General features: G+C 46.0%; 7 protein-coding genes across 7 annotated transcripts; 5 read left to right on the top strand and 2 right to left on the bottom strand.

Annotated features, from left to right (window-relative positions):
* Positions 1-727: 727 nt before the first annotated feature.
* DFL_004400 (uncharacterized protein) lies at positions 728-1,522 on the top strand (the record flags this gene model as incomplete). The annotated part of the gene is made up of 4 exons (XM_067633488.1): positions 728-927; positions 985-1,146; positions 1,216-1,343; positions 1,422-1,522. 4 exons carry the CDS (start codon positions 728-730, stop codon positions 1,520-1,522), a joined length of 591 nt encoding a protein of 196 aa, XP_067491650.1.
* Positions 1,523-3,357: 1,835 nt separating this feature from the next.
* On the top strand, positions 3,358-4,575 carry DFL_004399 (uncharacterized protein; the record flags this gene model as incomplete). The annotated part of the gene is made up of 5 exons (XM_067633485.1): positions 3,358-3,767; positions 3,821-3,979; positions 4,041-4,224; positions 4,282-4,459; positions 4,550-4,575. The coding sequence occupies 5 exons, from the start codon at positions 3,358-3,360 to the stop codon at positions 4,573-4,575; spliced, it is 957 nt and encodes a 318-aa protein (XP_067491649.1).
* A 1,087-nt stretch (positions 4,576-5,662) lies between these two features.
* Positions 5,663-13,502, top strand: DFL_004398 (uncharacterized protein; the record flags this gene model as incomplete). The annotated part of the gene is made up of 19 exons (XM_067633484.1): positions 5,663-7,286; positions 7,358-7,506; positions 7,584-7,906; positions 7,965-8,473; positions 8,564-8,731; positions 8,785-9,209; positions 9,265-9,408; positions 9,476-9,574; positions 9,641-9,860; positions 9,921-10,116; positions 10,185-10,749; positions 10,817-11,198; positions 11,283-11,359; positions 11,426-11,534; positions 11,601-11,891; positions 11,949-12,073; positions 12,138-12,242; positions 12,297-12,599; positions 12,654-13,502. The coding sequence occupies 19 exons, from the start codon at positions 5,663-5,665 to the stop codon at positions 13,500-13,502; spliced, it is 6,663 nt and encodes a 2,220-aa protein (XP_067491648.1).
* A 459-nt stretch (positions 13,503-13,961) lies between these two features.
* On the bottom strand, positions 13,962-15,828 carry DFL_004397 (uncharacterized protein; the record flags this gene model as incomplete). Its single annotated transcript, XM_067633483.1, has 4 exons — positions 13,962-14,937; positions 15,012-15,163; positions 15,247-15,563; positions 15,627-15,828. The coding sequence occupies 4 exons, from the start codon at positions 15,826-15,828 to the stop codon at positions 13,962-13,964; spliced, it is 1,647 nt and encodes a 548-aa protein (XP_067491647.1).
* Positions 15,829-16,996: 1,168 nt separating this feature from the next.
* DFL_004396 (uncharacterized protein) lies at positions 16,997-19,420 on the top strand (the record flags this gene model as incomplete). Its single annotated transcript, XM_067633482.1, has 1 exon — positions 16,997-19,420. One exon carries the CDS (start codon positions 16,997-16,999, stop codon positions 19,418-19,420), a length of 2,424 nt encoding a protein of 807 aa, XP_067491646.1.
* Positions 19,421-20,372: 952 nt separating this feature from the next.
* DFL_004395 (uncharacterized protein) lies at positions 20,373-22,118 on the top strand (the record flags this gene model as incomplete). The annotated part of the gene is made up of 4 exons (XM_067633481.1): positions 20,373-20,466; positions 20,543-21,194; positions 21,283-21,754; positions 21,834-22,118. 4 exons carry the CDS (start codon positions 20,373-20,375, stop codon positions 22,116-22,118), a joined length of 1,503 nt encoding a protein of 500 aa, XP_067491645.1.
* Positions 22,119-23,101: 983 nt separating this feature from the next.
* Positions 23,102-25,245, bottom strand: DFL_004394 (uncharacterized protein; the record flags this gene model as incomplete). Its single annotated transcript, XM_067633480.1, has 5 exons — positions 23,102-23,646; positions 23,707-24,164; positions 24,379-24,460; positions 24,524-25,055; positions 25,117-25,245. 5 exons carry the CDS (start codon positions 25,243-25,245, stop codon positions 23,102-23,104), a joined length of 1,746 nt encoding a protein of 581 aa, XP_067491644.1.
* Between the last annotated feature and the right edge of the window lie 968 nt (positions 25,246-26,213).

The raw sequence follows: 26,213 nt of genomic DNA, 5'->3' as shown, positions 1-26,213 counted from the left end.
TCGGATGAATATTCAAATTTGCATCGGAAAGTTCCTTCGCTTATCCACGCGAAGGTTAGCGGCCTTAGCCATCGGCCCATGTGTATCCGAGATATATTAATTATTGGAGGACCCAGACGCTTTTGCTTAACTACCCTGTCCCTGGCACAGATTAATATAGACATCATCTTAACGGTTCCGACTATAGCATACAAGACGGACTACACTGTACTCTAAATACTTATGGAACTGAGCGAAAGTGTACATACCGATGACTAGAAATGTTCCTTACCGTTGGAATTGTTCTTGATTCTAGGTTTCGAATCAAGACGAGGTCAAAGCTACCGAGTCGATCTTCTGGGGACCAAAGTTCCTTTACAAACTAAACAACAATGGATGGAAATTGCCTTGCTCCAATGATCATTTGAGTTTCGATGATATTAACGGAGGTGTTGCTGAGACTGCAACGTCGGCGGGGAAAATAAACGGCCGATGACGCCGAAGTATCCCTTTCTCCGCAAAAGCTTCAATGCAACAAATATGGGGTATTCGTCATGAGGAGGCCTTCAGACTATTGGAAAGATCGCCATAAATAGAGCGCGTATCTCCTCGAAGTTCGAATGTAATCTTAATTCCATCTACATCGGATCCTACAGACCTCCGTATAATATCAACGGATTCTCAAACCCATTCTCAAAAATTTAGTCTGATCCAGTCTCAGGATCGTTCCCACCCTATTTTTCTCAAGATGAAGATCTCCTCTCTCTTAGTCCTCATGGCTGGCGTGGTCTCTATGGCCTCCCCAGTAGCCGATACTGAAGGGAGGCCGAATCTCAAAGTCCGAGCCGACCGTGGTAGTTACACTGTTTCTGGCCTGGGATCTCGCAAACAAGCCATCCTTGGGGCTGGAGGCAATACCCTCGACATTGCCATCGCAATGCTTGAGACGTAAGTCCGGTAACCCCTGGACACCAATAGCTATAACTCTAACTCGATTCACCACAGCGAGAGAATGCAAACGGACTATGCTTACGGTGACAACAAGTCATACGACGCTGCAAATTTTGGCCTCTTCAAACAAAATTGGGGTATGCTCCGGGTTTGCGGTCGACGTGGAGGATTTATTGGCCAATCTGAGAGTGAATGGAACAATGGCAACAGGCTCAAGTAAGTTTTAAACGCCTAACCTTTGATATTCAGGATTTTCCGTTAAACGCAAGTCATGTATCTGCATAGTTGGGATATCTACGCCGATGTCGCCGCTCGCTGGGATTGTCAAGAGTATTACGGATACGATAAGTGGATGGCCGGCCACCGCAACGGAGCTTCTGGATTGAACAATCCTTGGACTCAGGATATCAATAGTAAGCTTATCTTCTTAGCCCTCAATCTGAGATAGTGGACGCCCGGGGAGTGCGAAGCTGATCAAACTTGACAAACAGACTACAAGAGCGCTATCCAGTGGATCCGGTCTCAGATCGACAGCGATTCCAAGTATACGTGGGATGATACTAGGTTCTGGGTGGACGTTCCAGCGATCTAAAGGTAGTCTCGGAATTATACGCCGTAGGAATTGTGTACAGTCCTGCGCACTTCTACCGGCGACATTTTTTTTCAAGTACCGGATTCAGTGGTGGAGTAGTGTCTGTATGTGTGTATATAGTGGTGGTGGGCTTGGGTGGACCCGAGGCTTGGATATCTTGGATCCATGGATTGTCTCCACGTAAAATCGCATCATGCGCTTCAGTTCGATTGTAAATTTCAAGTGTTAGGTTGTATATACTCTATACTCTGGTTAGTACTATAGTACTACCATATCTTTAAACGAGGTTCCACATACGTAGTGCCCGACTGAAGGTCGGGGTTCATCAAACTTAGTGGTTTCGAATTCCGTAGAGGGAAGAAGGGTGGGGTTTAGGGATGTTTGTTTTTTATAATAAGTGAAAGCGAGACACGCTTCTACGTAGATGATGTTGATGAGGATGAGGATGAAGAAAGCAAGTAAGACTTCTCTCATCTCGTTGGGAATCTAATATCTAATAACAACACTAGCTACGGGTCTAAATAACACATTATTGCTCACAATAACGAATAAGGCCTTCTGCTGTTGTGAGGTAGTGACATGGTCTTCAGGAGACTACCAGCTATCTAGCTGGCTTATCAGCTATACATAGGTAAAATGGACGGTATAGAGCGGTGGGCGGCAGGCCCGCCTATAAGCTGGAGGAAACACAAGTGTCTATTGAATGAAAGGTCTAAATGATAAGAACTCGCGTTTGTCAATAAAACATAGGATGCTGTAAACTTATGAACGCTCGTCTATAGATGTATATGTCATGAATAATAAAATAGGATAAGGTGTCCCTTGATAGAACCCAGCATAGCAGATTACAATTTATAGACAAAAGGGGTGCGCCGTACGCCGAGTTGCGTTGAACAAAAAATACAACAAATCAGGTTCCACCACTTCTATAGGTAAGTGTAGCCTGCACTACTACCTACGCACCTACCACCTTCACCACACTGTCTATAAATTCTTGAAATTGAAATGCTTCTCCCTTACACTTCTTACACTTCTTCATAGTTTAGTTATAAGTATTGTTTTGAGTCGGTAAGTACCTATTTTGAGGGAGGAAACAAGCAGGCTGCAGGTAAGCAGGCAAATAGTAAAATACTTGGGAAGCTTTAACTAGACAGAGAGGGCAAGTGGCAGTGGTAGCGCCCGATTTTAGACGATAGGACCGGGTGGGCGAGCTTTGGAAGGCGCAGTCTCTCTAAATACTTATTTACCTATCAGTCTTTTGGAAGGATCGATTATTTGTGGTTTTTGTTTCCGGCTGGCCTGGCAAGCAAGACGGGTACCGCAGGTGTGAAGTTGCTATGCGAGCCTCGGCTCGTAGGCTGTTCTCTAAGGAACAGGGTGCCATCGAATCGATCCCGTACGTTCCAAAATGGCTTGTCGATCGTTCCCAAACAGAGAATAAAAGCTCTGCATGATCGCAAGCAAAGCCACAATGCAATGCAAGGCCCCATATCAAGAATGTTAACCTGTTGAACTTGTTTCTGGCACGCAACACGCAGCACAAAACGGACGTCAGCAAACGTCAGCCAAGGACAACAGGAATCGACAACCACAACGAACATCACAGAACCCGACAAGAGCCGAGACAGTACTTGAGTCTGGTCGAGAACATAAAATTGGCATGGAGATCGTACTACATAGAAGAGTTTACTTGCGAGCGATCGATTGTTTTACTAATTTATTCGACTCCTCAGTTTCCAAAGTTTTCCGTTACATCTACCACTGGCACTTCGCCGGTATAACGGCACGGTCTAGCAACACAGAAATTTGGGACAAAGTCTATTATGAGGCGGAGAATGGGATCCGGGGATGAGATTTTACCGATGTCTAATCGTCACGAAGGTGGAGGTTCTGAAAGGAGGAAATCTACCCTCAGATCGAAAATCGTTGACTTTGGGAAAGAATTTGGACTCGACTGGGTTACCATTCTCATAATCGGAATCATTGCCCTCATGATCGATAAATACGTCCCAGATGTCGGTGGGAAGGCGAGATACTTCCGTTTGCTTCCTGGAGAAAGTACATCCCCTCAAATGGAAGCTTTTGGCCATCCGTATCGAAAACAAATCATCACATTTTGGGTTAGCGCAGGTCTCAATGTTGGCATACCGGCTTTGTTTATCTCGGTCCTCGAGCTCTGTACTCGGGGAAGTTTCATAGTTTTCGCGAGAGGGATTCTTGGGGCGATAAACAGCGTCATTATGTGGTGAGCACGGCCATTACGACATGGTATTACAGAGCACTAATGGAGTCTTGAAGTTGCTTTGTCCAAATTCTAATCAAGACTTTAGTCGGTGGTTATCGACCAAGCTGGTTTGAGATCTGTAAGCCGCAGCCAGATGGGCCTGGGGTTGGATTCGACGGGACTTGGTATAAATGGACCGTTTGCACCGGGGACCAGGAGAAAATAAACTGGGCGTGAGTGTATACAATCTTATGAAAGAATAAGTTAGAAGGTGCTAACGAACATATATTTTAGTCTGGAAAGCTTCCCCAGCGGCCACGTTGCGACTTCATTCGCTGCAGGGGTGTTTCTGTCTCTTTACATCAATGCGAAACTTAAAGTCTTCTCCGACTACCGTGTTAACCCGATCATAATGGTTCTGTTTTTAACGCCTCTAACCCTCGCTGTTCTGATGGGCGGAGCTATTTCGGCGGATATGGTGAGGACGCTTCAACCAAACCCTTATACTTATGAGCCGAACTAACAGTTGCGGTAGTCTCATCATTCGTACGACATTGTTGGTGGCGCCATATTGGGAATCTTCATTGCCTTTGTAACTTTCAGAAGCTTCTACGTGTCCATTTTCGATCCAAGGACGAATCATATCGGGCTACAATCATCCCGGCGCTTCCAGCATAGACCTGAGATTGATTATTGTGAATATCGAGCTCGCGGTGGGTTTCCGGTATTCTCATACAACTATCATACAGTTTGATGGAGCTCGTATTCCGAGCTGATCCCTTATGTTTTTATTTGATCTATAGATTTGCGGTACTTTCATCTTCCTTAGTTTGGCTCGCTATTGTTATGGCATCTATTAGCGGTAATCTGTCAACATGCTTCCTTGTCCTCATCGCTATCGGAACTTTTCTATAGTTGTTGTTTGGCGAATCCGGCGAAATTCGAGATCGAGAAGATACAACACGAAACGGAAAAGAGTATCATGGGAAGAATCTGTTACTTCGCGACTTAGAATTAGACCCACGCCGACTGGTGCAGCGAAGTTTTAATACCTCGTGAAGAATTGTGGATGTTCTGAAAACGGCCTGCAGGTTAGCTTGTAATAGTAATTTGCACGAATACTATACCGTTGCATGTTGTAGACGCTTGCCTTATCGCAATCCAGCAGTCTCGCAGCAGATTGTGTTGGTTACCAACACAAGCGATCCGGGGTTGTTGCACTAACCCACTTTTGAAAAGGCTCTTGGCAACTATTCCCGGTCTGGCGTAACTATTCCTGAAGAGGGGCGCCAAGTCGTGACCTTACCATTTACGGCATCAGACAGTGTTCCGACCAAGCACCGGCAGTCTACAACCAAGTCGCACGCTGCTGGTTAAGCTTTATGTTGCACGGCAAGTATCGTTCGTGTTCATGAACGTCCGAATGTTGTAGCCTCGCCCGCAGTTGTCATGTCACGGTTTGCCGCACTTTGATTTGTTAGAAAGTTTGCCTAACCCTTGGCTCTTTGTGCTGTACCGCTTTCCTGCAGCGAGAAGATCTTGTCATCTGACATATGATGCCTGAACATTCGAGGGTTGCAAGGCATAGCTGTGCCTCACCGTTGCCAGTAACGTATTGAATAGTAGAGAACTGTAAATATTGTCGGAGTTTGGCTCGTGGACGCCCATTTCTTTCGAAAATTGTTGGTTTTCTCGAGCGGCTCCTTAACTCAATTACAATATATCGATCTGCGTAAGAAGCAGCAGGTTTTCCTTGTGATAGCGTCAACATCTCAGACATTAATCCTAATATCGATATCTTAAGCCTTGCAAGCCTTCTCATATTACCAAACCTTCTTCCAAGACCTCGTGTTACATTTCCCCGGTATTCAAAACCCCACCTTAATGGAAAACGACGTTCTCAACCTCAAGACAAGATGGAATATTTCCAGACCACCAGCAGCATGGACTACAGAGCTCGAGTCCTATCCAATCCAAATAGACGAGTTCTTCGAGATATGATTCTCTCGAGGAAGGAGCCTGGACCCCACGAATATGAAAGAATATACGAGGTTCTTGTCGATGATGAAGGACCAATTGTGGCTCTTCTTGAGAGATCCCCTCAAAACCACCATTTCCGATCAGCTTTTGTCGCCAGTCCCGATGACATGCTACCGAGACTCTCTCATTTCCTGAAATGTATACGACTGAGCCTCCTTGCGCAAAATACACAGTCTACAAATTCAGTCAGGGGCATAGGACCTGCGGCTGCCAACAAACTGATCCGGATACCGGCTTCGTTTACAAAACACCTTGTCTTGGTTCTCGCCGACGAGCATCCTACAATATTTGATATCGGTTCCGCCGGATATCACGATTTCATCCTGTCCGTCCTCGACTTGTACATTTCACTCGCAGGAATCGCTACCGTATCCCTCGTTACTTTGCGCGATTTCGTATCTAAGATCTTGGAAATGCCGTATAGAGTGCGCATCATTGAGAAGATCGTTTCGGAGACAACGGGTGCAGCACTCCTCACGGAGTTATTGGCGAAGGACTCGTTGGTCCGGCAAGTCTTCAAGGAGGCTAGTTTGCGTCTCTTTGGCAGGCGATTGACGAAATTGATCACGAGTTGCATTGCTTCGCATGGCTCGGATATCGATGATATAGTATTGGTGTGGGAGAAGATGGATGCCCTTCACAAAAATATTGAGGAACAGGTAAAAAGCATAGAGTCGGGCGCGCGAGTAACCACGGTCGGGGGAGCACCGATATATCTTAACGAAGACGAGCAAGAGCTCCTGAAGTTAGCTCGAATTGTAATCCCGTACAATATCACGACCGCACAACATACGATCCAATCCTTGCTAGAACGGTATCGAGACCAAATACGCTTGATGATTTCCAGCTTCCCGTGCTCAACATGTAAAGCACAACTCTTTGGGATCATCAAGGCACGGAATGAAGATATTCAGAGTCCAGAACCCCAGCGAGAATTCGCCAATATAAATGCACCGTTGGGCGTATTCCCGATATATCTCTCAGACACCGCGATGCGAGATTTGAAAAGTTCTCGAGTAGATGGGACTTTATCGAAGATCTTGGCGACGTTGCAGAAGCTGGCAGATGGAATGTGGGAGTCTGATCCGGAGCTCTCGGTCTCCAAGGACAAATCACGGGCGAGGTCTGAGCCTGTACTTCGTGCCGCACGGTGGCGTATTGACGGCTACATTATTTGGGAGCGAGGCGTCGGAAGGATTGAGGAGAATTCCGAGGAGTGGATCCAGATTGTCAAGGTCATTCGCATAGGGTCGGAGAGTGATATGAAGAAGATCTTATCCGATGCTCGTAAAGCTCAGCGCACTTATACAAAAGCATATAGGAAGGCTGCCTCTATCTGTATCAAGAATCCAACACGCCCTGGCACTTTGATGCCGAAGAGATTCACCGGAGAGGACGCGGCTGGCCTTGAAATGAATAACGCCGTAGTATCTGGATCATCTTCTTCAAAGGCGCTATCGCCCGGTGACGCATTGATACTCCACAAGATTTTTTGTACGGGTAAGCTGGTACCATGCGAAAACATTTCCCGAAGGGCAGTACTTCAAATGCTAACGCTCCTATCATTTTAGGCAAACAGTACTGTCTTACAAAAGGGGTGGCTGAGATGATACTGCAAGGTGGTCACCAAGTGGAGGTCCCTTTCGCGGTTTCTCCTGAAGAGGAGTCTATCATTAACTACTTCGATTCGTCTGTCTGCATACTCGGGAGGAGTGGAACGGTATATATATTCCTCCTGATACTTCTGAGTGGCCGCCTGAAGCCCAAACCTAACATTCTTTTTGTGTTTAAATCTAGGGGAAAACAACATGCCTTGTCTTCAGGTTATTGGCGACATATATCCGTGACCGATTAATGAATGACAAGAAGGAAGTCAGACAAATCTTCCTAACTCGATCCCCAGTCCTAGCAGGAAAGATCCGACAATATGTAAACCGTTTGATCGATAGTCATTGTATGAGATTCACCATACAGGGCGATATCACAGAAGCCAGCGACTTTGATAGGATTATGGATGAAGACGAGGTCAGCACCATTGGCTTGATTGATGTTGAGAATAAGGATTGGCCGATGGTTTGCACATATGATGCATTTGCTGAAATGTTAGAACGGAGTCTACGGTGAGTTAGCCAACTGCAAGAATGTATAGAACCGCGGAATATAAGCTGAGATAAATAGATTTGCCCAACGAAATGTGTTTTCGTCTGATTCCGAGGATTCGAGGCTTGAAATAGCCAACCGGCAAGTTGACTTTGGGAAGTTTAAGAGATCATACTGGCCGAGTTTCCCGACGTCAGCAAAGAAAAATCTGTCAGCTGATGGGGTATTCTCGGAAATCATTGGAGTTATCAAAGCGAATTCATCGGCATCGAACTATCTGCCTTTATCAGAGGAGCAGTATCAGAAGCTTTCGCGTAGAGCTGCGCCCAATTTTCGCCAAGGTCCAGAGCGGGAGGCTGTTTATGCCTTGTATAAAATATACGAAAAAAGGAAAACCTCTTTCGGTGAATGGGACGATTTGGATAGAACGTCTAAGTTGCAGAAGCTACTAGCGCAAGATGAGAAATTATCGTCTCAACTTCGATCACAGATAACGGAAGTTTTTGTAGACGAGATACAGGATCAGAGGCTCGCGGAAATTGAGCTGTTGCTGGACTTGGTGAATGATACTAAATCTTTCGCTTTTGGTATGTATCCGCTTCGTCTAGACTTCTGCAGAACTCACCTTTGTCACTTATATAGTTCTCCCGTGAGATAAAAGACTAAAGTTCGTATAGCTGGCGACACTGCGCAATGCATATCAAGAGATTCATGCTTTCGCTTTCAAGATTTGCAGAGCCTATTTTTCCGAAAATACGAACGCCTTGGTGCTCTGGCCAATCAAAAGGATTTAGCGAAGTTGAAACGATTCACTTTGAGCAAGAACTATCGTACCCATAATGGGAGTAAGTGGGAACTAGTACACCCCTAAAGATACTTCAGTTAACACTAGCCGTAGTTCTGAAACTCGCAGCAAAGGTGGTTGATGCTCTTTCCACCGCTTTTCCCTACGCGATCGACAAGTTTTCTCCGGAGCTTGGGGATTTTGATGGGCCGGCGCCTATTGTTTTCAGCGGATTCAATTCAGAGATTTTTATTCCTCGCAAGGGAGAAAACTCGACGACGATATCGGAATTCGGTGCGGAACAAGTACTAATAGTCCGAGACGAGGAAGCGAAAAGTCTCTTATTGGATACTATGGGTGATAAGGTCCTAATTCTGACGATACTGGAGTCTAAAGGAATGGAGTTCCAGGATGTTTTCCTGTTCGACTTTTTCAGCGGCTCGTCTTCTCTCACCGCGTTCAGAGCTCTGGCTAATTCTCAGATGACTGGGGCGCGCCTCGATGATATTAAGTATCCAGGATTATGCATCGAGCTCAAGGTACAGTTGCAAATAAATTAACTTTACTGTGAACATTTGCTGATACAACCTACAGAATCTATACGTTGCTATCACACGCTCTCGGGAAATGCTTTATATCATCGAAAACGATATGGCTGCAGTTCAGCCACTACAGGAAATGTGGGGGCTGAGTTCTAGGGACCCCATTATTGATGTTGTAACACCAGGGGATCCAACTGTAAGTATAATATCAGCGAAAACTCGCAGCACGAGCTCTATTATGGTACTAATCCATGCCACTCAAGCTCCAAACTCGACTGGATGAAATTAGGCAGGGGCAGTCACAGCCACATGAATGGAAAGAAAAAGGCGACGAGTTTTTCAACCAAAGAATGTATGAACAGGTAAGATTACAATTCTAGGCGGTGGTGGTATTAAAATAACAATTTAATGAACGTCTCAACCTGTAGGCGATGTACTGTTACAAGAGGGCTGGGAACGTTATGCTCGCAGATTTGTGTAAGGCTTCTATAGAGGAACGAAATGGTCGAGATATCATTTCCGACCCAAATTTTTGGGGGGGTGCAAAAGAGCACTATCTCGAGGCAGCTCGCCTATTCCGTAAGTGTGAAAAGGACGATAAGGCATTGAAGTGCTACGAAAGTATCAAAGAGTATAAACTGGCTGGTGGTAGGTGGTGGTGTCTCTCATAGCCATCCTCTATATATTCAGGAAGCTAATTTTCATCAGAACTCTGCGAAGAATTATCCAAGATGCCAGCACATGCCAGCGACAACTACACTCTCCGTGCGGCCGATTACTTCATGCAGGCTGATCAAATACTGAGAGCGATAGAGCTCTATAAGGAACTTGGCATGCACGACCGCGTGATAGCAGGGTATCGGAAATTAGATAACAAGAAGGATTTGATACACTACCTGAAAAAGTAAGAACCAATCTATAATGCGTTTAATACTTCGGGGCCTATTTTGATATAATTCTATATTTCCGTAGGCACCAGAACGAAATAGATGCCAGGCTTTACAACCGGAACTCTCGAATAATCGCGTTATCCATATTCTCCTCGAAAAGTAGCAACGATTTGAAGAAACCAGCGATATCGCTTTTAAGCGAACAGGAGCAGGAGCAACTCTACAAACAGTTCAGATTCTATGAAGAGTTGAGCAAGTTGTTAATATCCCAAGGTCGTCTTGAGGCGGCCATTGAGCTCAGCTATTCCGAGGGTAAATGGAAAGATGTGAGGGATCTTCTGAATCAAATTGGATTGAATGCAGGCGACACCTCGGCTTTCCTAGCGAATGGCGAAAGATATGCCGAGAGGGTCCTGTTTTACGAACTTTCGGCTTCACTGGCAGATTTGCTTCAAAAGGATAATATGGGGACTCTGAAGAAGAACGCAGTCGTCCGAAACTTGGGCCCCTATCCTCGAGCTTCGCAGCTATTTCAAGATGTTTCAAAGGCCTTGAACGAAAATCTATTCGACAACGTCTACGCATGCTCGGGGATAACTCGTGACATACGCATTTCACCAGAAGCCCGGACTCTCAGAGATCTGATGGTAGGAACTCGCTTTCTTCGAAGACTACTTGTCTAGAGAGCTAGATAAAGGGGCTAATAATATACAGATACTGAGCAGGTATTCTTTGGGGCGGGAGAAAGCTCCCTCACAACCGCTATTCAACGGCATTTTAATCTCTGATATAATTATACACTGCGCACAGAGGCTGTTAGATATTCACAGAAGCCGAACATTGGCCGACAACACCGTCTTGGTGTTGTTTTTTGAAGCAATTCCTGTCGAAGATTCTGATGGATATAATATAGCTAGATCATCTCCTATCTATGACGGTGATGGGTATGGAACGCAAAATATCACCAGCGACGAATTGGTGGAACGGATCACCCGAGTTCTACACGAATGGGTAGTTAAGGGTTATCAGAAATGTAAAGATCAGCAAGAATTGGAATATATGAGGGGATCACCTTGCCAACATTTCGTGATTCGGGGTTAGTATATCCGGGAATATCTTCGAGCCTGCTAATTGCTTAGAATACTGTGCAGCTAACAGTGTCATTATTTATATTTTCTAGGGTACTGTAATAAAAACTGTTCTTATGGACTGCATAAATCAGTTATACAGGAAGAAGAAATGGCTGGGCATCTAGAGGTATTCTGCCACTTCCGTTTGGAGTTTATTATAGCTTTAAGACTTGACTTCTAACTACAAACTTAGCTCGCATGGTCGATGGCGCTGTTGACTTCGTATTACCAGTATGTTTATTTTAGTGGAGCCATAGAGGATGATTCCGAGAAACTATTATGGGGTACCATCAAGCAACAAGGTAAAGGGCAAAAGGCCTGCATTCCCCCCGCTAGTCCTGATTGCCTTTCTAACAAATATTTGATAGGTCATCACTGGTGGGAGCGAGTTTTCAAAAACATCACTGTCACTTCTGATTTATTCCAGTCCCCTTCCAAGAGATTATTTCTCGTCGATATAAAGGCAAAGGCTTTAGGGAATAGAAACAACCCCGAGAAAAATGTCCAGAGGGAAGCGCGCATGATTCTTGGATGTCTTGACAATTTTGAGTGGCGGCTCAAGGCTATGATACGTAACATGAGCAAGCCTGATGCCGAGAAAATAGATTTTTGGAACCTAATCGACCGTTGGGAAAGGATCACATCGTCGAAACTTCGCCGTAAGTTTGCTCACTATACTCAATAACACAAACGTCGGGGCTGAATAGTTCTTGCAGGCAGCTACGAGACGAAGCTTTGGCGGAAATATCTTTCCGGCATAGAGCCGAGTGGTAGGTCCGTCATGCACCTTCTTAACGGGTTAGAGAATTGTCTTTGGGACCAAGCAAAAACTATATCAGCAGTAAGTTCCTGCATCTCTCTGGAAGTAATTATGGGAGTTAAGCAAAGCTAAACAGCGGTAACAGATGACGGATTTCGCCAAAAACTTTAAGAGAAACCTTTTGCATTTTATAGAATTCAGAGACACCCACCTTCTTCTTAATAGATTGGATCGCGCGATGGCAATCGTGGTAAGTTTTGATTCTGCTGGATACTTGATGAAACATTTCTAAGCCGTTATCAAGATTTATTTCGCGTCCTCGGACAGCCTCGTGCTCAAAAGGTCACAGCTCGAGTATCTACAAAGCTATCCTGCATTGGATCCGAGTAGAAGGAAAGAATACAACCCTAGCATCGCAGGTCCTGCCACCAGCATTTTGAACGGGATCATCGACGTATACAACATCCTTTTCAACGGCATTCGCCGTTCCCCAAAGCCCTTGTGGTACAAGGAGGCGATGTACCGCAGAGTTGAAGAGGGTTCTATCATCGCCATGTTGAATTCAAAGACGGCAAATACAATGAGTGGTGCTACTACTTTTATCCGAGTATGTATTCAACATATATTAAAGACTTCTCGCATCTAAAACTAATATATACAGGAATTCCGTATACAAGCAGCCAGGAAGAATTCGAACCTCCGGATCAACCCTCAAGCTCACATGGCCGCTCTTCATGTACCTACGCGCGATCATGAATTTCTCGCCTGGGTATTAGAGAACCTCGACCTTGTACAAAGTCAAGTGGATCCTATAGTATACAGTCACTTATCCCAGAAGTGCCAACCGCCGAAGAAGTTGTCCTCGTTGCCTACGATCCCATTCCAAATATCAAACGACACCGGGATGCCTTCGCAAATTCAAGGCACCGCAGAAGATCAAGCTATAGGTGACTCTCATACGATAGAGGAGATTGAAGCTATAGCAAATGAGAATCCATCTGTTTACGTCAAAGCTGCGGGCGTTATCCGGAAAAATTGGCGTATTTGTAGCGTTGCTCTGCGAAACGCGCGTTATGTCGACCAGGACCCGAAGCACAGGCGCATAACCAAAATATTGAGGTCGCCGGCTTTCTCGTCAGACCCTATAAGCGCGCTATCGCGAAAGCGTTTCAGAATCGTGGCCTTTAGACTGCTAGACTTGACTATGGATATAAATTCCAAACTTCGGACGATTACGAGGAAGCTAGAAGATGTCAGTCGAAGAAAGTCCTCGATGGAAATCATGGAAAAAATACTGGGCGGACATGAACTAGTCCGTGATTACACCAAGCAGATAGCAGTTATCGAATTTTCGATCGAGCCATCGATTTTGATATCGGATGCTAACATAGAGTCGTTTGTGGCACAGGTGGTTGGAATCATACGCCAGACTGAAACTCTCGGAAAAACTGTTTCGGCTACTGAATCGGATTTCGATGCTTGGATTCAAGCTGTAAATGTGCAGAAATAGCCAGTTACTTCGTTAGTTTGTTCTGAGATGCAATGAAAAGTCCTGGCTAGTTAGTGTTCTAAATCATGTAAGCTGATACTCAACGTAAGTATGGGTTTTTGGTGGATTTCCGCGCCAACCCAAACAGATTACGTGGGTTTACGGCCATCTTTTAGTTATACAAAGCCGCTCAAGTCATTTACAGCGGTTTGAAGTCAGCTCCCAAGTTTGTCAAATCACCCTAGGCCGATAAGGTATGAAGGCTGAAAAGTCGACCTTTGTAATCTTTTACAATTATAAGGGAAGAATATACTTCAAGATATTAGGGGAAACCGGACGAAGGATATCCAGGATAAAAAGGAATTTGTAAAAAACTAAAACTAACTAGAATGATTTAATAAATGCCGAAAGCTGGCGCTACAATCCATATGGGCTTACACAACCCTCTGTAACTACTCGGTGAAACTTTAGTACATCCAACTAGCCCGACGCCTTCGATTCGATTTGGATGGCAGGGTTTAAGGGTTTTTCCAGTGAGTCGGTCTGGAAAGGATTAATATGAACATCATGAAAGTTCCTTGCGCTCACTCCCTCTTCGAAAAGGAGGTCGAGCTCGGCTGGAGACAACCCCCTAGGCTCAGGAAGACGGAAATAGGACCAAACGAGGCAGAGAAAACAAAATCCGCACCAGACGAAACCACCTTTCCCACGAAGATTCCACGCAGTGGGGTTCAATATTGGCGGGTTGAGGAAGTTGGCGCCAATGCTAGTGATATTGTAAGCATTCCGAGCCAAAACCACCGTTTTGATTCTGAGACGAGTAGAAGGAATTTCGGACACCAAGCAGTAGCACACCGGACCCACAGTTAGATCATAGGTGATCACAAATAGCATCATGAGAGCCCCCGAGGCCCAACCATAAGCAGGTTTAGGAGCAGGGATACCCAAAAACCCGATGATAACCAATATGGTAAACATGATACTTAGGCCAGTCAGGTACAAGGTGCGCCGACCGAACCAACGGGTCGCAAACCATGCACCAATCGTACCAGCGAGAGCGACACCATTCAATCCCACACCGAAGTCGAATGACTTTTTGGTGTCGAATCCGGCTTGTTCCAAGAAATATATAACATTACCGCCGAACCAAATACCACAGAGGACCTGTGTCATCCATACGACACAGACAATTTCTGTGCGGCGGAGATTGATGCCCTTGAAGCAATCCAAATAGGATGTGCCTTCCTGAAGGCGCTTTTCCAGTTCATTAACATGGATGGTCATAGATAGGGTTTTTTGAACATACTCGTCCGTAAGACCAGACGCAAGGCGTTTGAGAGATTTACGAGCCTCATCATGACGGCCCTTGCGCACCAACCAGCTAGGACTTTCGGGAGCGAATATGACGCCGACAATTATAATTGGTGGGTATACCCATTGGATAGCGTATGGAATTCTAGTTAATACATGGTTAGCCTTCTTGAAACGAAGAAGGGTTGATATCGGGATATCATGCATCATGGTGCGTACCTCCAAGCCCAATCATCAGTTCTATGCAAAAGGCCACGAAGGGACCCGGTGCTAATGAATTGGCCGATGACCCAGCACATATTTACGTACGTTGTGAGAACCGGCCGGAGCGGAATCGGTGCGACATCCGCGGCGTAAGTAGTTGTCAAAGTCTATGAGCCTGAGGTTAACATAGTCAAATGTGACGGACAGGTCGAAGAACTACAGCCGGCTCCAACTTACAGAGCGTACTAACCTGGAACATTCCCCACGGAATACCGCAAGCCATGCCGCCAATAAATAGCATAGCGATGTTCTGGGCGAAAAAGAGAATGAATATGAATCCGATCATCAATGTCAAGGCGCCGAGTAGAGTTTTCTTGTAGCCATATCGCTCGGCGATAACGCCTACAATCATGAGACCGCATATTTGCCCAATCTGCGTGCCGTTTTGCAAGCCAGACATCCAAGCTGAAGTCAATTGGTAGTCCCCGTTATCCAGTTTCTTTCCGAAACGTTTCCGAAATTGAGGTAACCCGAAAAAGTTTCCCGTAAGTGCGGTATCATATCCCTCTGTGTACAACAAAAGTTAGTTGGGTCGGGTTTAAAAAACAAACTAAAAAATTTGGCCAGTACCCATGATGAGGCAGGTGGATAAAACCATCGAGAAAAAAACGGCCTGTGGATGGGTCTTGATGCATTTCCATACCCCCATTGACTTTTCTTCAATCGTCGCATCCTGGGCTTCTTGTGATATGCCGGCAAAGTCAGGGACTTCCCTGGCCAAGTCGCTCAGGACCTGTTCGCTAGTCGTTATATTTTTATCTTTTAACGACATCATGAAGAGCTCGAGACGTTGGCACAACAAAAGCGAGAATGTGCCCCGAATGTTTTGAGATAGACGTTGGTGGATATGATATTAGGGCATACTTGTAGGAAATCATTCCCTCTTTATAATTTTTATTTGAGGTATTCCCTTTCGATTTCTTGAATTCGTAAATTCGAAGAAATGTTAAATGATGAAGATGTCGTTTCATGGTCTCCCTAGATGTCTTGGAAAAGCACTCTGAAATCCCAAGAACCCGACCCCACGCCAGGCCACATCTACCAGGGATTCCCAGGCAAACTAGCTCGATCGAACAATGGCGGGAGCAAAAATTTAAGCGAATATTTTTCGCGATCCCAGGCGCATTTAATACTCGCGTGCCACGGTATTGACATCCGCTAACCCCTCTTAGGCCTCCAGCTGAGGGTCCGAGCACCAGCACCAGCGAGTGTCACCATGAAGGACCAGGAATTATCAGTCACAAATGCAACCATAATCAAGTCGATGTTTACATAAGTCTTTGGCATTTACAACGCGAATGGAGTCGACACATGCACATGTGTTAAAGGGGCTGGGAAAACAGTGGCCGACCATATCCACGTGCATAATTAACACCATAGCGAACGGCCGGCTCTCCGGACTTCGCTAGCGAATATGCTTACTCCAGTGTGGAAATTCCTCGCCCAAATTTCTCGCGTGGCAAGCATGCATCCGCAACATGCAACATGCAACACCCTATGGTGTCTAAAACCCCTGGTCTCGAGGCTACTAAAACCCATACCTAGCTATCTCGCAATTTCAATATCGATTGTGGAGATATAATAGAGTCATAACCTTATTCTACCCCGACTAAACCAGGTTTGCATTGCTAGGCCGACATGACTCTGAATTTATTTGATGAGCATGCATATTGTATACACTATCCTTGGATATCGTACTTCCGCTAATAAGCCGACGAGAGGTACGTTCTCCTGGAAGTTCGCCGATAGTACAGGTCAATATTAGGGCCAATATTATGCAAGCCTCGAAAGTGCATATTTATTTATTTTACTATCCAATATATTCACGACGTTAAAGTCCTACCTGCAGCGTAAAATTGGAAGTCTATCTATTTCATTAATCCCTTATTGGTCACCTTGTAGTCGAACGTCCTGCATCCGTCCCTCAACCCGTTTCACCAATGAATTCATATAGCCGCGAAACCAAGCCGACCGCTTCAGCGGATTCTATTGTTATAGGCGAGAAATACCGCTTTACAGTCCTTACCGATCGTCTCATTCGGTATGAATGGGCATTTGATGGCAAATTTGAAGACAGGGCATCGACATTTGCCATCAATCGAAGCTTCCCTACTCCGAAGTATCGGGTAGTAGAAGGCGAAACGGATCTCGAGATCTTCACGGAATTTTTCCATCTTTCTTACGATAGGGGTCGATTTACCCCAAATGGTCTCACCGTTGCACTTGCAGGCAAACACACGATCTGGGGCACCTTTTGGCGCTATGGAATCCTAGATACTGGGAACCTAGGAGGCACGGCTCGAACTCTCGACGGAGTTGATGGCCGCTGTTCTCTTGAAAAGGGCATCTTGTCTAAAGATGGCGTCGCATCCATTGATGACTCAACTTCAATGCTCTTTGATGGTCATGGCTTTGTTGCCCCGCGTCCTTCAGGCGACCGGGTTGACGGCTATCTCTTTTGCTATGGTCGAGACTACAAGGATGCCATTAAAACGCTCTACAATCTGTCCGGAAGGCAACCGCAACTACCTAGGTGGGCTCTAGGTAATTGGTGGAGCAGGTTTTATCCCTACAACGACGTGAATTACCTCGCGCTCATGGACAAATTCTCGGAAAATAAAATACCTTTGACAGTGGCGGTGTTGGATATGGACTGGCATCTTGTTAGAGATGATAGAGTGCCTCATTCAGGGTGGACTGGGTATACCTGGAACCAAGAATTATTTCCGGATCCTGCAGGCTTCGGCAAAGAGATACATCGACGGAATCTCAAAGTTACTCTTAATGATCACCCACACAGTGGGGTCCATCATCACGAAGCTGCCTACGAAGCTATGGCAAAGGTTCTCGGATATGATACAACGCATAAGGCCCCAGTACTCTTTGATGCTACCAATAAGGCATTCCTCGATGCCTTCTTTGACATCGTCCACAGGCCGCTCGAAAAAGATGCATGCGACTTCTGGTGGATTGACTGGCAGCAGGGACCTTATTCCAGAGTTGAGGGCATGGATCCCCTATGGCTACTTAATCACTTCCACTTCCTCGATAATTCGAAGATTGCCAAGGATCCTCTTATATTTTCCCGATATGCAGGTCCAGGTAGCCACAGGTACCCGGTGGGATTTTCAGGAGATACCGTTACTTCTTGGGAGTCTCTTGAATTCCAACCCGAATTTACTGCCGCTGCTTCTAATATCGGGTATGGATGGTGGAGCCATGATATCGGGGGTCACTTCCACGGATACAGAAGCGACGAACTGGTCACTCGTTGGGTGCAGTTCGGAGTGTTCTCTCCTATCATGCGTCTTCATTCTTCTAATAGCTACTGGGCCTCGAAGGAGCCCTGGAATTACCAGCGCGAGTATCAAGACGTTATGGTCCATTACATGCGCCTTCGTCATCGACTGATTCCATACATTTATTCGATGGGGATAGATACCTCAGAAACACCTCTGCCATTGGTTCAGCCTATGTACTGGTCACATCCCTCTTGTGACGAAGCTTACACGGTCCCCAATCAGTACTACTTTGGTAGCGAAGCTTTCGTTGTGCCCATTGTTAAGCCGCGCGATAATAGAACAGGGTTAGCTATGGCTCGGGCTTGGATCCCTGCCGGCCGCCATGTTGATATTCTCACTGGAATCATTTATGATGGTGATCGATCGATCGATATCTATAGATATCTTGTCGAATACCCAATTTTTTGTCCGGAGGGGGCAATTCTGCCCCTTGATATCTCGGATACGCCGGCTAACGGAGCCTTGAACCCAAGCGGCTTAGAGATCATTGTGATAGTTGGGGGAAATGGCCGGTTTGAGGTCGTTGAGAACGAGTTCGACTCTGGTCGCTCCCTGTCGAGCGGTAGCGCCAACGGCAATGACCGAGTGTACTCTAAGTCTATAGTGGATTGGTCACAATCTTCAGGAAAGCTTTCGGCTACGCTTTCTGAAAAGAGTTCCTGCTGCTTTCGATTCATCGGCATTTGTCAAATTCCGAGCGACCTCAAGGTCTTTGTAGATGGAAGCACCGAAGTCGACTTTAGCGCCCAAGAACACCAGTATCCGAGCGTCCCGTCTATAACGGTTACTCTTCACAATTTGCCGTCCCGCATGACCAAGGTTCTGATTCAGCTAGGCTCGGACCCTCAGCTCGAGGTTATTGACCACACACCACGGCTGAGAGATATGATGTTGAGATACCAGACCGACTTTGATCAAAAAGATGTCATCTGGGATATTGTCGGAAGCAGTCGGTCTCCGATTAATGTACGCATTGGTAATCTCATGGCACTAGGATTAGAAAGTCCGCTCACAGGTCCATTTCTTGAATTGATGCTGGCGGATAGCAGAGCATGTGCGTGAGTATGCATATGGAAGAAATAGCATGAATGGTAGCTGGGTTACATTCGTTACATGTATGTATTCACAGATAGAGAATGAAATGTGATGTTTCCTTTTTGTTTCGAAGGATCCTATGATCCCAAAGAGATGTCCGAGATCCGTCTGGGGTCAACGGATTAATCAGTTAAGTGCCTTGCATTAACGCTCAGGCATTGCAGAATTATCATCTGGAAATCGAAGCTCGATCGCTAAACGAGGTGTGTCAGACTAGGCGAAAGGGTCCAATCACAATCGCGAGAGCTCGCCTAGGAAACATCCCACGATCAGGCGCCCTCGAAATATTTTTTGATGCGATGAATATTCTAAGAACACAATACAATCATTCCATACGCACAGACATTATCATCTGATCAGGATATACCTTGATACGGTTGTATTCTCGGGATAAGCTAAAGGCATTTGTGTAGCAAAACCATCATTTGACGAATGAATCCAAAGATTGAGGGAACAAACGGCCGGCGAACCAGCAAAATGCTCCCATGCCATCTCGCGCAAACACGCACGCTATAGCTAGGGTTATTCAGCCGGATCGAGCTGCCTGTTCCGTTTCTGATTTTGTTCTATCGCTAAAAACGCACGTTCCTCGTAGAATTGATTTATGTTTCAGACCCCTGACTTCCCCGCAAGGTACGTACACTCCTGTGGTCCAATCTTTGGAAATCCACCATAGAAACCCCGCATACTTCCAGATTCTGGCATTTGGCACATGTTGAAATTGCTCCAATCCCCACCCTTGCATTGCGCAGACCGATTTAGCTCTCCTAACACCCCATACGTCCATCGGCATCGGATAGCCAGGAATAACAATTGTACAACTCTCTTCGTATACCATAATCTTTCCTAGTAGTCCCTTTTCAAGGAAATTTTATCCTTACCGATACCAACGGTTAGTTATCCGTAAAACAAGTCTACTATGCGGTCATCATGGCGCTGCGACGGTTGCGCCATCCGACGAGTTCGGTGTAACGGCGGTAGTCCTTGCCAGGAGTGCCAGAAACGCTCCTTAGGTAAGCTATGATCAGTAGAAATATTGAGATTATGGGATGCTGACCTAGCGACCTCTGGCCTGAATTGAAATCCTAGCCTGCACTTTTCTCAGAGTCCAGCGAAAACGGGGGCCGAAAGGTCCCCGCGTATCTACCAGTGAAAAGATAAAACAGATGCAAGAAGATCTTTACTCCGCAATGCTCGCAAGCGCGGATGCGGATGAGCATTCTTCCCCTGAAACCATTGCTCCCCAACATGCGGAGATTGCAGCCGAAGATTATATCAAATACTTAGAGATTTTCAAAGAACGCTTGTATTCGGTTTGGCCGGTAGTCGACTATCGCGACCTTGTACAGCGGCTGCTCGCCGATGAGACTGACTACGAATCATACGCCCTTGCGGCTTCGCTTTGCGCGGCTACAATTGCCCAGTTGAGGCTTCCAGAGCATGAAGCCCAGGATATTGTTGGAGGGCTAACTTCTTCGCAATTCATAAAAGAAGCAAACAGATTGCGACAACTATTCGAATACCGAGAAATATTCTCTACAGCTTCCCTTTTAACATCATTTTTCTTGCACATATTCTATGCGAATGCGGAGAAGATACGGTCCGCGGGTTCCCTCCTGCGGGAAGCCATCGGCTGCGCCTTCGGACTTCGCATGCATGAGTCGGAGAGCTATCTCCCCACATCTACGCCGGAAACACAGCTCAAAATACGGATTTTCTGGATACTGTTCATTTCCGAACGGTAAGTGAATTCAGCACTCGGTACATGCCGAGATTGTGGCGAGCCGAGGGGTTCCCGGAAGCGGCTGGCTAACAACACAATTTTCAAGGACTTATTGTATTCAAAATGACACACCGATGATGCTGCAACCAATCGAATATCTGCCCGAAATGGCCGAAGATGATACCCAAGATAGGAAACTCCTTTCAGCCTTCGTTAGTTTGACACAACTGTTCGTACATCTCGACAGTGAATTTGCAAAATCGCTGAATGGAAGCTCAGGTAAAGGCTGTGGTTCGTGTCTCGGATATCATCGAGACGACATGTCCACTGTCCAGCGCGATCTTTGCGTAGGAAAAGAGGAAGGCGATTTAAAAGAATCACAGCAAGTTGACATTGCAGTAACTCGACAATGGGTTCGGACCCTTCTATGGCAATATACTGTATCTCACTTCCCAGTATCTTGTAACTCGGAAGATCCCGCATTTTCCTCTCTCCTGCCAGCTCAAATCGCCAAGGAAACACTTTCCACGTTTAACAAATTCTCTCCGGGCTCTATCAAAGTTCATGGATATGGAATGGTGAGTAACGCCAAACGGTACCTTTAATTTCAACGCTAGAAGCTATTGTGCCTTTTCGCTAACCATTATATTTTTGAAGGAATTAAAATTATTCCGCCTGGCGGACGCCCTTCTGGATGTGCTGGTTTGCGTCCCACCCGCATCAAGTGGCCACAGCATGCTATTTGGTGCTCGAGATGCACTCCATGCCCTAGAACATCTCTTACTAATGGTAGGCGGAACGGTATCACCATTCCTCCAAGGCTTGCGGGGTAGGATGGCAAGATCAAATATTCCCGTACCTTGGGCGCGGTGGTTAACCCTCGAAGCGTCAGAAACAGAAGATGATAGCGACAGTACGGACAGTATTTCCAGGTTCTACTAGTCGCCAAGTTCTTTACACTATCTTCTCAGCTCACCTCGGCCCCAGGCTAGGTTTTTTCTCCCCCACTCTCTATCATTTAATAAGATTGTAGTAAATTTGTCGTAGTTATCCAAATATATAGTTAATACTTAAGTAGTTATGGCATGAAGCATAAACAGAGTTCACCGCAGCGGTACGGTTCTGGCCTGCATACCGGCATATTCTAATATATAGGGATTTACTAAGGGTGGACAGCCCATAACCGGTTAACGTGGTCCATAATATTTTGTGTTTCTTAGCTATCATCGCAGACTTAATTTGGGCTCGGATCCTCAGAAGGTGCTTCAGTTTTCAAAGTTCAAACCTAAAGACAACCCGTATACGTGTTGATGTGTTCTGTTGGAGTTTCACTCGGTGATGGATTTTGGTAACAACAGACTGTGGGAGCCATAAGACGATCGCGAATGCAGTTACTTGTAGTGCCCATGATGAATAAGTCGGTCCGAGGACATCGAAGGGGCATGGGTATGGCTGTCAAGGTTATATCTTGTAGGCAAAATATTTTAGAAACTGTTCATGTACGCAACTATATATTTTCAGCCGTTACGCCGTTATTTTCAACCCTGCTAGCTTTTGATCTAGAAACTCGGCTCTGCTAGAAATGTTTAGAATGGTGTACAGTATATATCATCTCGCTATAATATAGAATGTATTTATCGCAGAAAATTTGCTGTATTTCTACGCGTAATCGTTCGCCCACATTCATTCTGGGTTATAGCTACAATTGGGAAATATATAACAATAAACTGCCGACAAAACTTAAGTACTCAACGTGTCGACGATCTTGATATTTCCAAACAGGAGGTTTTCTTCAACGAAACAACGTCCCGTGATATCTTAAATCCATGATACGTACCTTCGTGGGACCTAAGCTCTCACGCAAGCCGTGGAAGGGCAATAGCCATGGCTACAAGCAAAGCTACAAAGCCCAAGGTAAGAATTGTCTAGTCCAGGCGCTGGTTTTCCGTCATAACCAGATGCTGGAGGTGCTGGGGGAGGTACTCCCCAAGCGGTGCAAGTACATGTTCCAGGGGGCAGTAGCCGTAAGAGCAGCAGAAGTTGCAAAGACCAATGTAATTGTCGGCACCAGTACCGGCGGTGCAGCTTGTCCCTTGCGGATTCGAGGCACTAGTAGTTGTTGTAGTCGTTGTAGTACGGCTAGTTCCCTCGACTGTGACCGTTCGGGTACTGGTTTGTACGGCGGTAATGGTGGTTGTTGTGGTTATAGCGCCACAGACATTACCTCCAGATGTCGTAGAAGCTGAGGTTGTAGTAGCAGTATTTCCTGTGGTAGCGTGAGACGTAGAAGTAGTAGTGGCTCGGGAAGAAGTCGAGGGTGTTGTAAAGGTAGCTGGCAAGGTTGGTGGCGGACGGGTTGTGCTAGCAAGAGAAGGTACCGCCTGGCAGGTTTGAACTTTGAGGCCATTGACGAAGTTACCCAAACTTGGTGGCTTTAGAGAATCGTATGGAAGAGGTGGAATAGCGCCAACTTTGAAACGGTTAGCACATAAATGTTCGATGCTGGCTTCTGGAGCTTTCCCTTACTTACCATATGGGTTGAAATTGTAGATACCGCATACACAAGTATCAATGATATCTTTGCTACTGGTTCCAGCAAAAACTACTTGGCTGTTTCTGGCAAGCAAAAAGCTTTGCGTTCCAACTCCCATTGGAACGGTGTATGAACTGGTTCCGGCTGGTGCGTTGAACACTTTTTGATTGCTACCAGAATTGACGATAAGAATAGCAGGGGACTTGAGCAAAGACACAACGAAAACGGAGTCTTCCATGGTTTCCCATCCATTCGGCCGGCCCATGAAATAGTTGCCGGTGCTGTTGTCCGCTGGTACCATACAGGTGTCTGTAGCATCGCAGTTCAGACCACGAGGTGTTGGCCTGTACCAATACACTACTTGCTCATCCTGAATGAAGCTATCAACCGATGTAGCCCCGGCTTTGTAGGCCGCGATAAATGGCTTGGCCATATCCATCCAACCTCCGTGTGGCCTGCGTACCTCCCGGTTAGAAAACATCCGACGATGATACTCTGATTGGTGGGGGGGGGGAGGGCGCTTACAAATCGTTGACATATTTAGACGAACCGTCGTCGGTATGGGAAGAACTGAGTGGGCCAATGTAGTGTGCTTCGCCGTAGTCATTCTAGGTAACAACCTCAATGAAACGAGGACCCAGAGTCAAGATTTCGACCCATCGGTCGTACCACAAGAGGTCCGAAGGGAAGACCCAGTTTTTGCTGTAAGGCACTTCGGGTCCGAAATGACAGAAGAACCAGGGGGAAACGGCTAGATATTATGTTAGCGTCCGCATATAGCTATATTAAACGAAAATTCTAAAATTTTACTAACGTGCGATGTAGGGCTTTCCTGCGAGAGCCCGGATATAGGCCTGGTCTCCTTCTTGGACCGACACATGACGTCCTGCGGTAGGCGCCTTGTTGTCGCCGTTATTTGGCCATGCCATCCAGTTCAACGCCCCATCAATGGTCCCAAAGTTTGTCCCCATTTCTGGGTGGAAGTTCGGGGCGAAGAAGATTTCCTTTCCTACGTTTGCTCGGAGCGCTGCGACATCCAGACCATCCCCCGCAAAGGAGGACACGAAAACTTTATTCTCCACGTATAATTGGGCCGGCAGGTCCATATACTGCTTGATTTTGTTCGCAACTTCGACGGCCTGGTTGGTATGATACCAATTGAAATCAAAAGAGATAAACACTTTCATGCCGTTGTTTGCAGCGGATTGGTAGGCTAGATTCAATTGCGCGTCGGTGTAAGGGTCCACTCCAATATTTAGAGCAAAGGCATCGATTCCGAGGGCTTTAGCGCGTTTCATATCATCATCGAAATCTGCTGGAGATCCTCTGTTGCTGACAATACCGATCTATTTTCCCAAAATTTAGCTGGAATTCTCTCCACGGAGTAGGCTGGTAGGTGTGACAAACCATGAAATGGGCAAAGACTAGGCGGTCTGTAGTTTGTCGTTCCTTGAGCGTAGTATCCATAGCAGGTACTGCCGCTACCAGATTACTGATAGCGGCGGCTGCTAGGAGCAGATAGCCCGCAATTCTCATCTTGAGGTTGAGAGCGAGATGAAGGAATGATACCGAATAAGCGAATCAAGAAACTAAAGTCTGCGCACGAAAGATTAACGACTGAGGGATACTCTCTGTTCGAGCTAGTTGTTGATGCATGTGGATTTCCCGGAAGACAAGCTTAGTATTTATAATCTACTCGGACATGGCTTACTTGCGAATGTGCAAAGTAAAAAAAGGCTCGAACTCTTCAGCCACATTCTTGGATGTATCACAGTGCTATGCCGAATACTCTGTGCGATAATCATGGATCGCGGTGGTATACGGATGGCGGGAAGCGATATTCTGCTTTGAGTGGTAGTATAGAATTTTCAAGGAAGAGCAATGCGATTCTGCTGTCGCAATTATTCTTCGCCAATATTCTTCGCTGCGGTATTTTGAAGCTGTAGATAGACGTCACTTCATGCCCTCGAAATTGTGGGGATGGTACCTGCAGCTTCATGCAGGGGCATCTGGGTTGGCCTAGCTGTTGGCAATTTTCTGGGGTAAGACCACGGTTCCATTGCCCACAGAAGTTCGAAACAAACCATCCGAACTCTAGGCTTTGTGTCCCTGGTACACAACCTGTTGGAACTATACCCCGGTTATCGTGCATCATGCAGATTCTATCTTCAGTTAGAGCATCTAGAAGCAACCAAGCTCACTCGGCATCCCGGAAATGCTTAAGTATTTCCTTACTACTCACAACATAAAATTACGTGTTACCCCGCTGTTTCTTTTCGCTTGAATTTTTCGTCCCGTTGTATTTTAACGGGTATTAGCCCCACAGTGACTTTCCGCGCCAATGGCCCCATCAACTCTCAAGCGAAAGGTTCGAGGGTTCGATGCAGCTCTGTTTCTAGCCGAAATATAGAGATCACATGAAACCTGATTTCAATCTGAATCCATGAAAATTTCTAAAATATAGTTGTGTGCAATACGGGGGAAGTACCAAGCGGGTCACTCGT

The sequence above is a fragment of the Arthrobotrys flagrans genome (genome assembly GCF_004000055.1).
Source record: "Arthrobotrys flagrans strain CBS H-5679 chromosome Unknown unitig_0, whole genome shotgun sequence".
Taxonomy (NCBI): domain Eukaryota; kingdom Fungi; phylum Ascomycota; class Orbiliomycetes; order Orbiliales; family Orbiliaceae; genus Arthrobotrys; species Arthrobotrys flagrans.
This window is presented reverse-complemented; position numbering and strand designations above follow the sequence as displayed.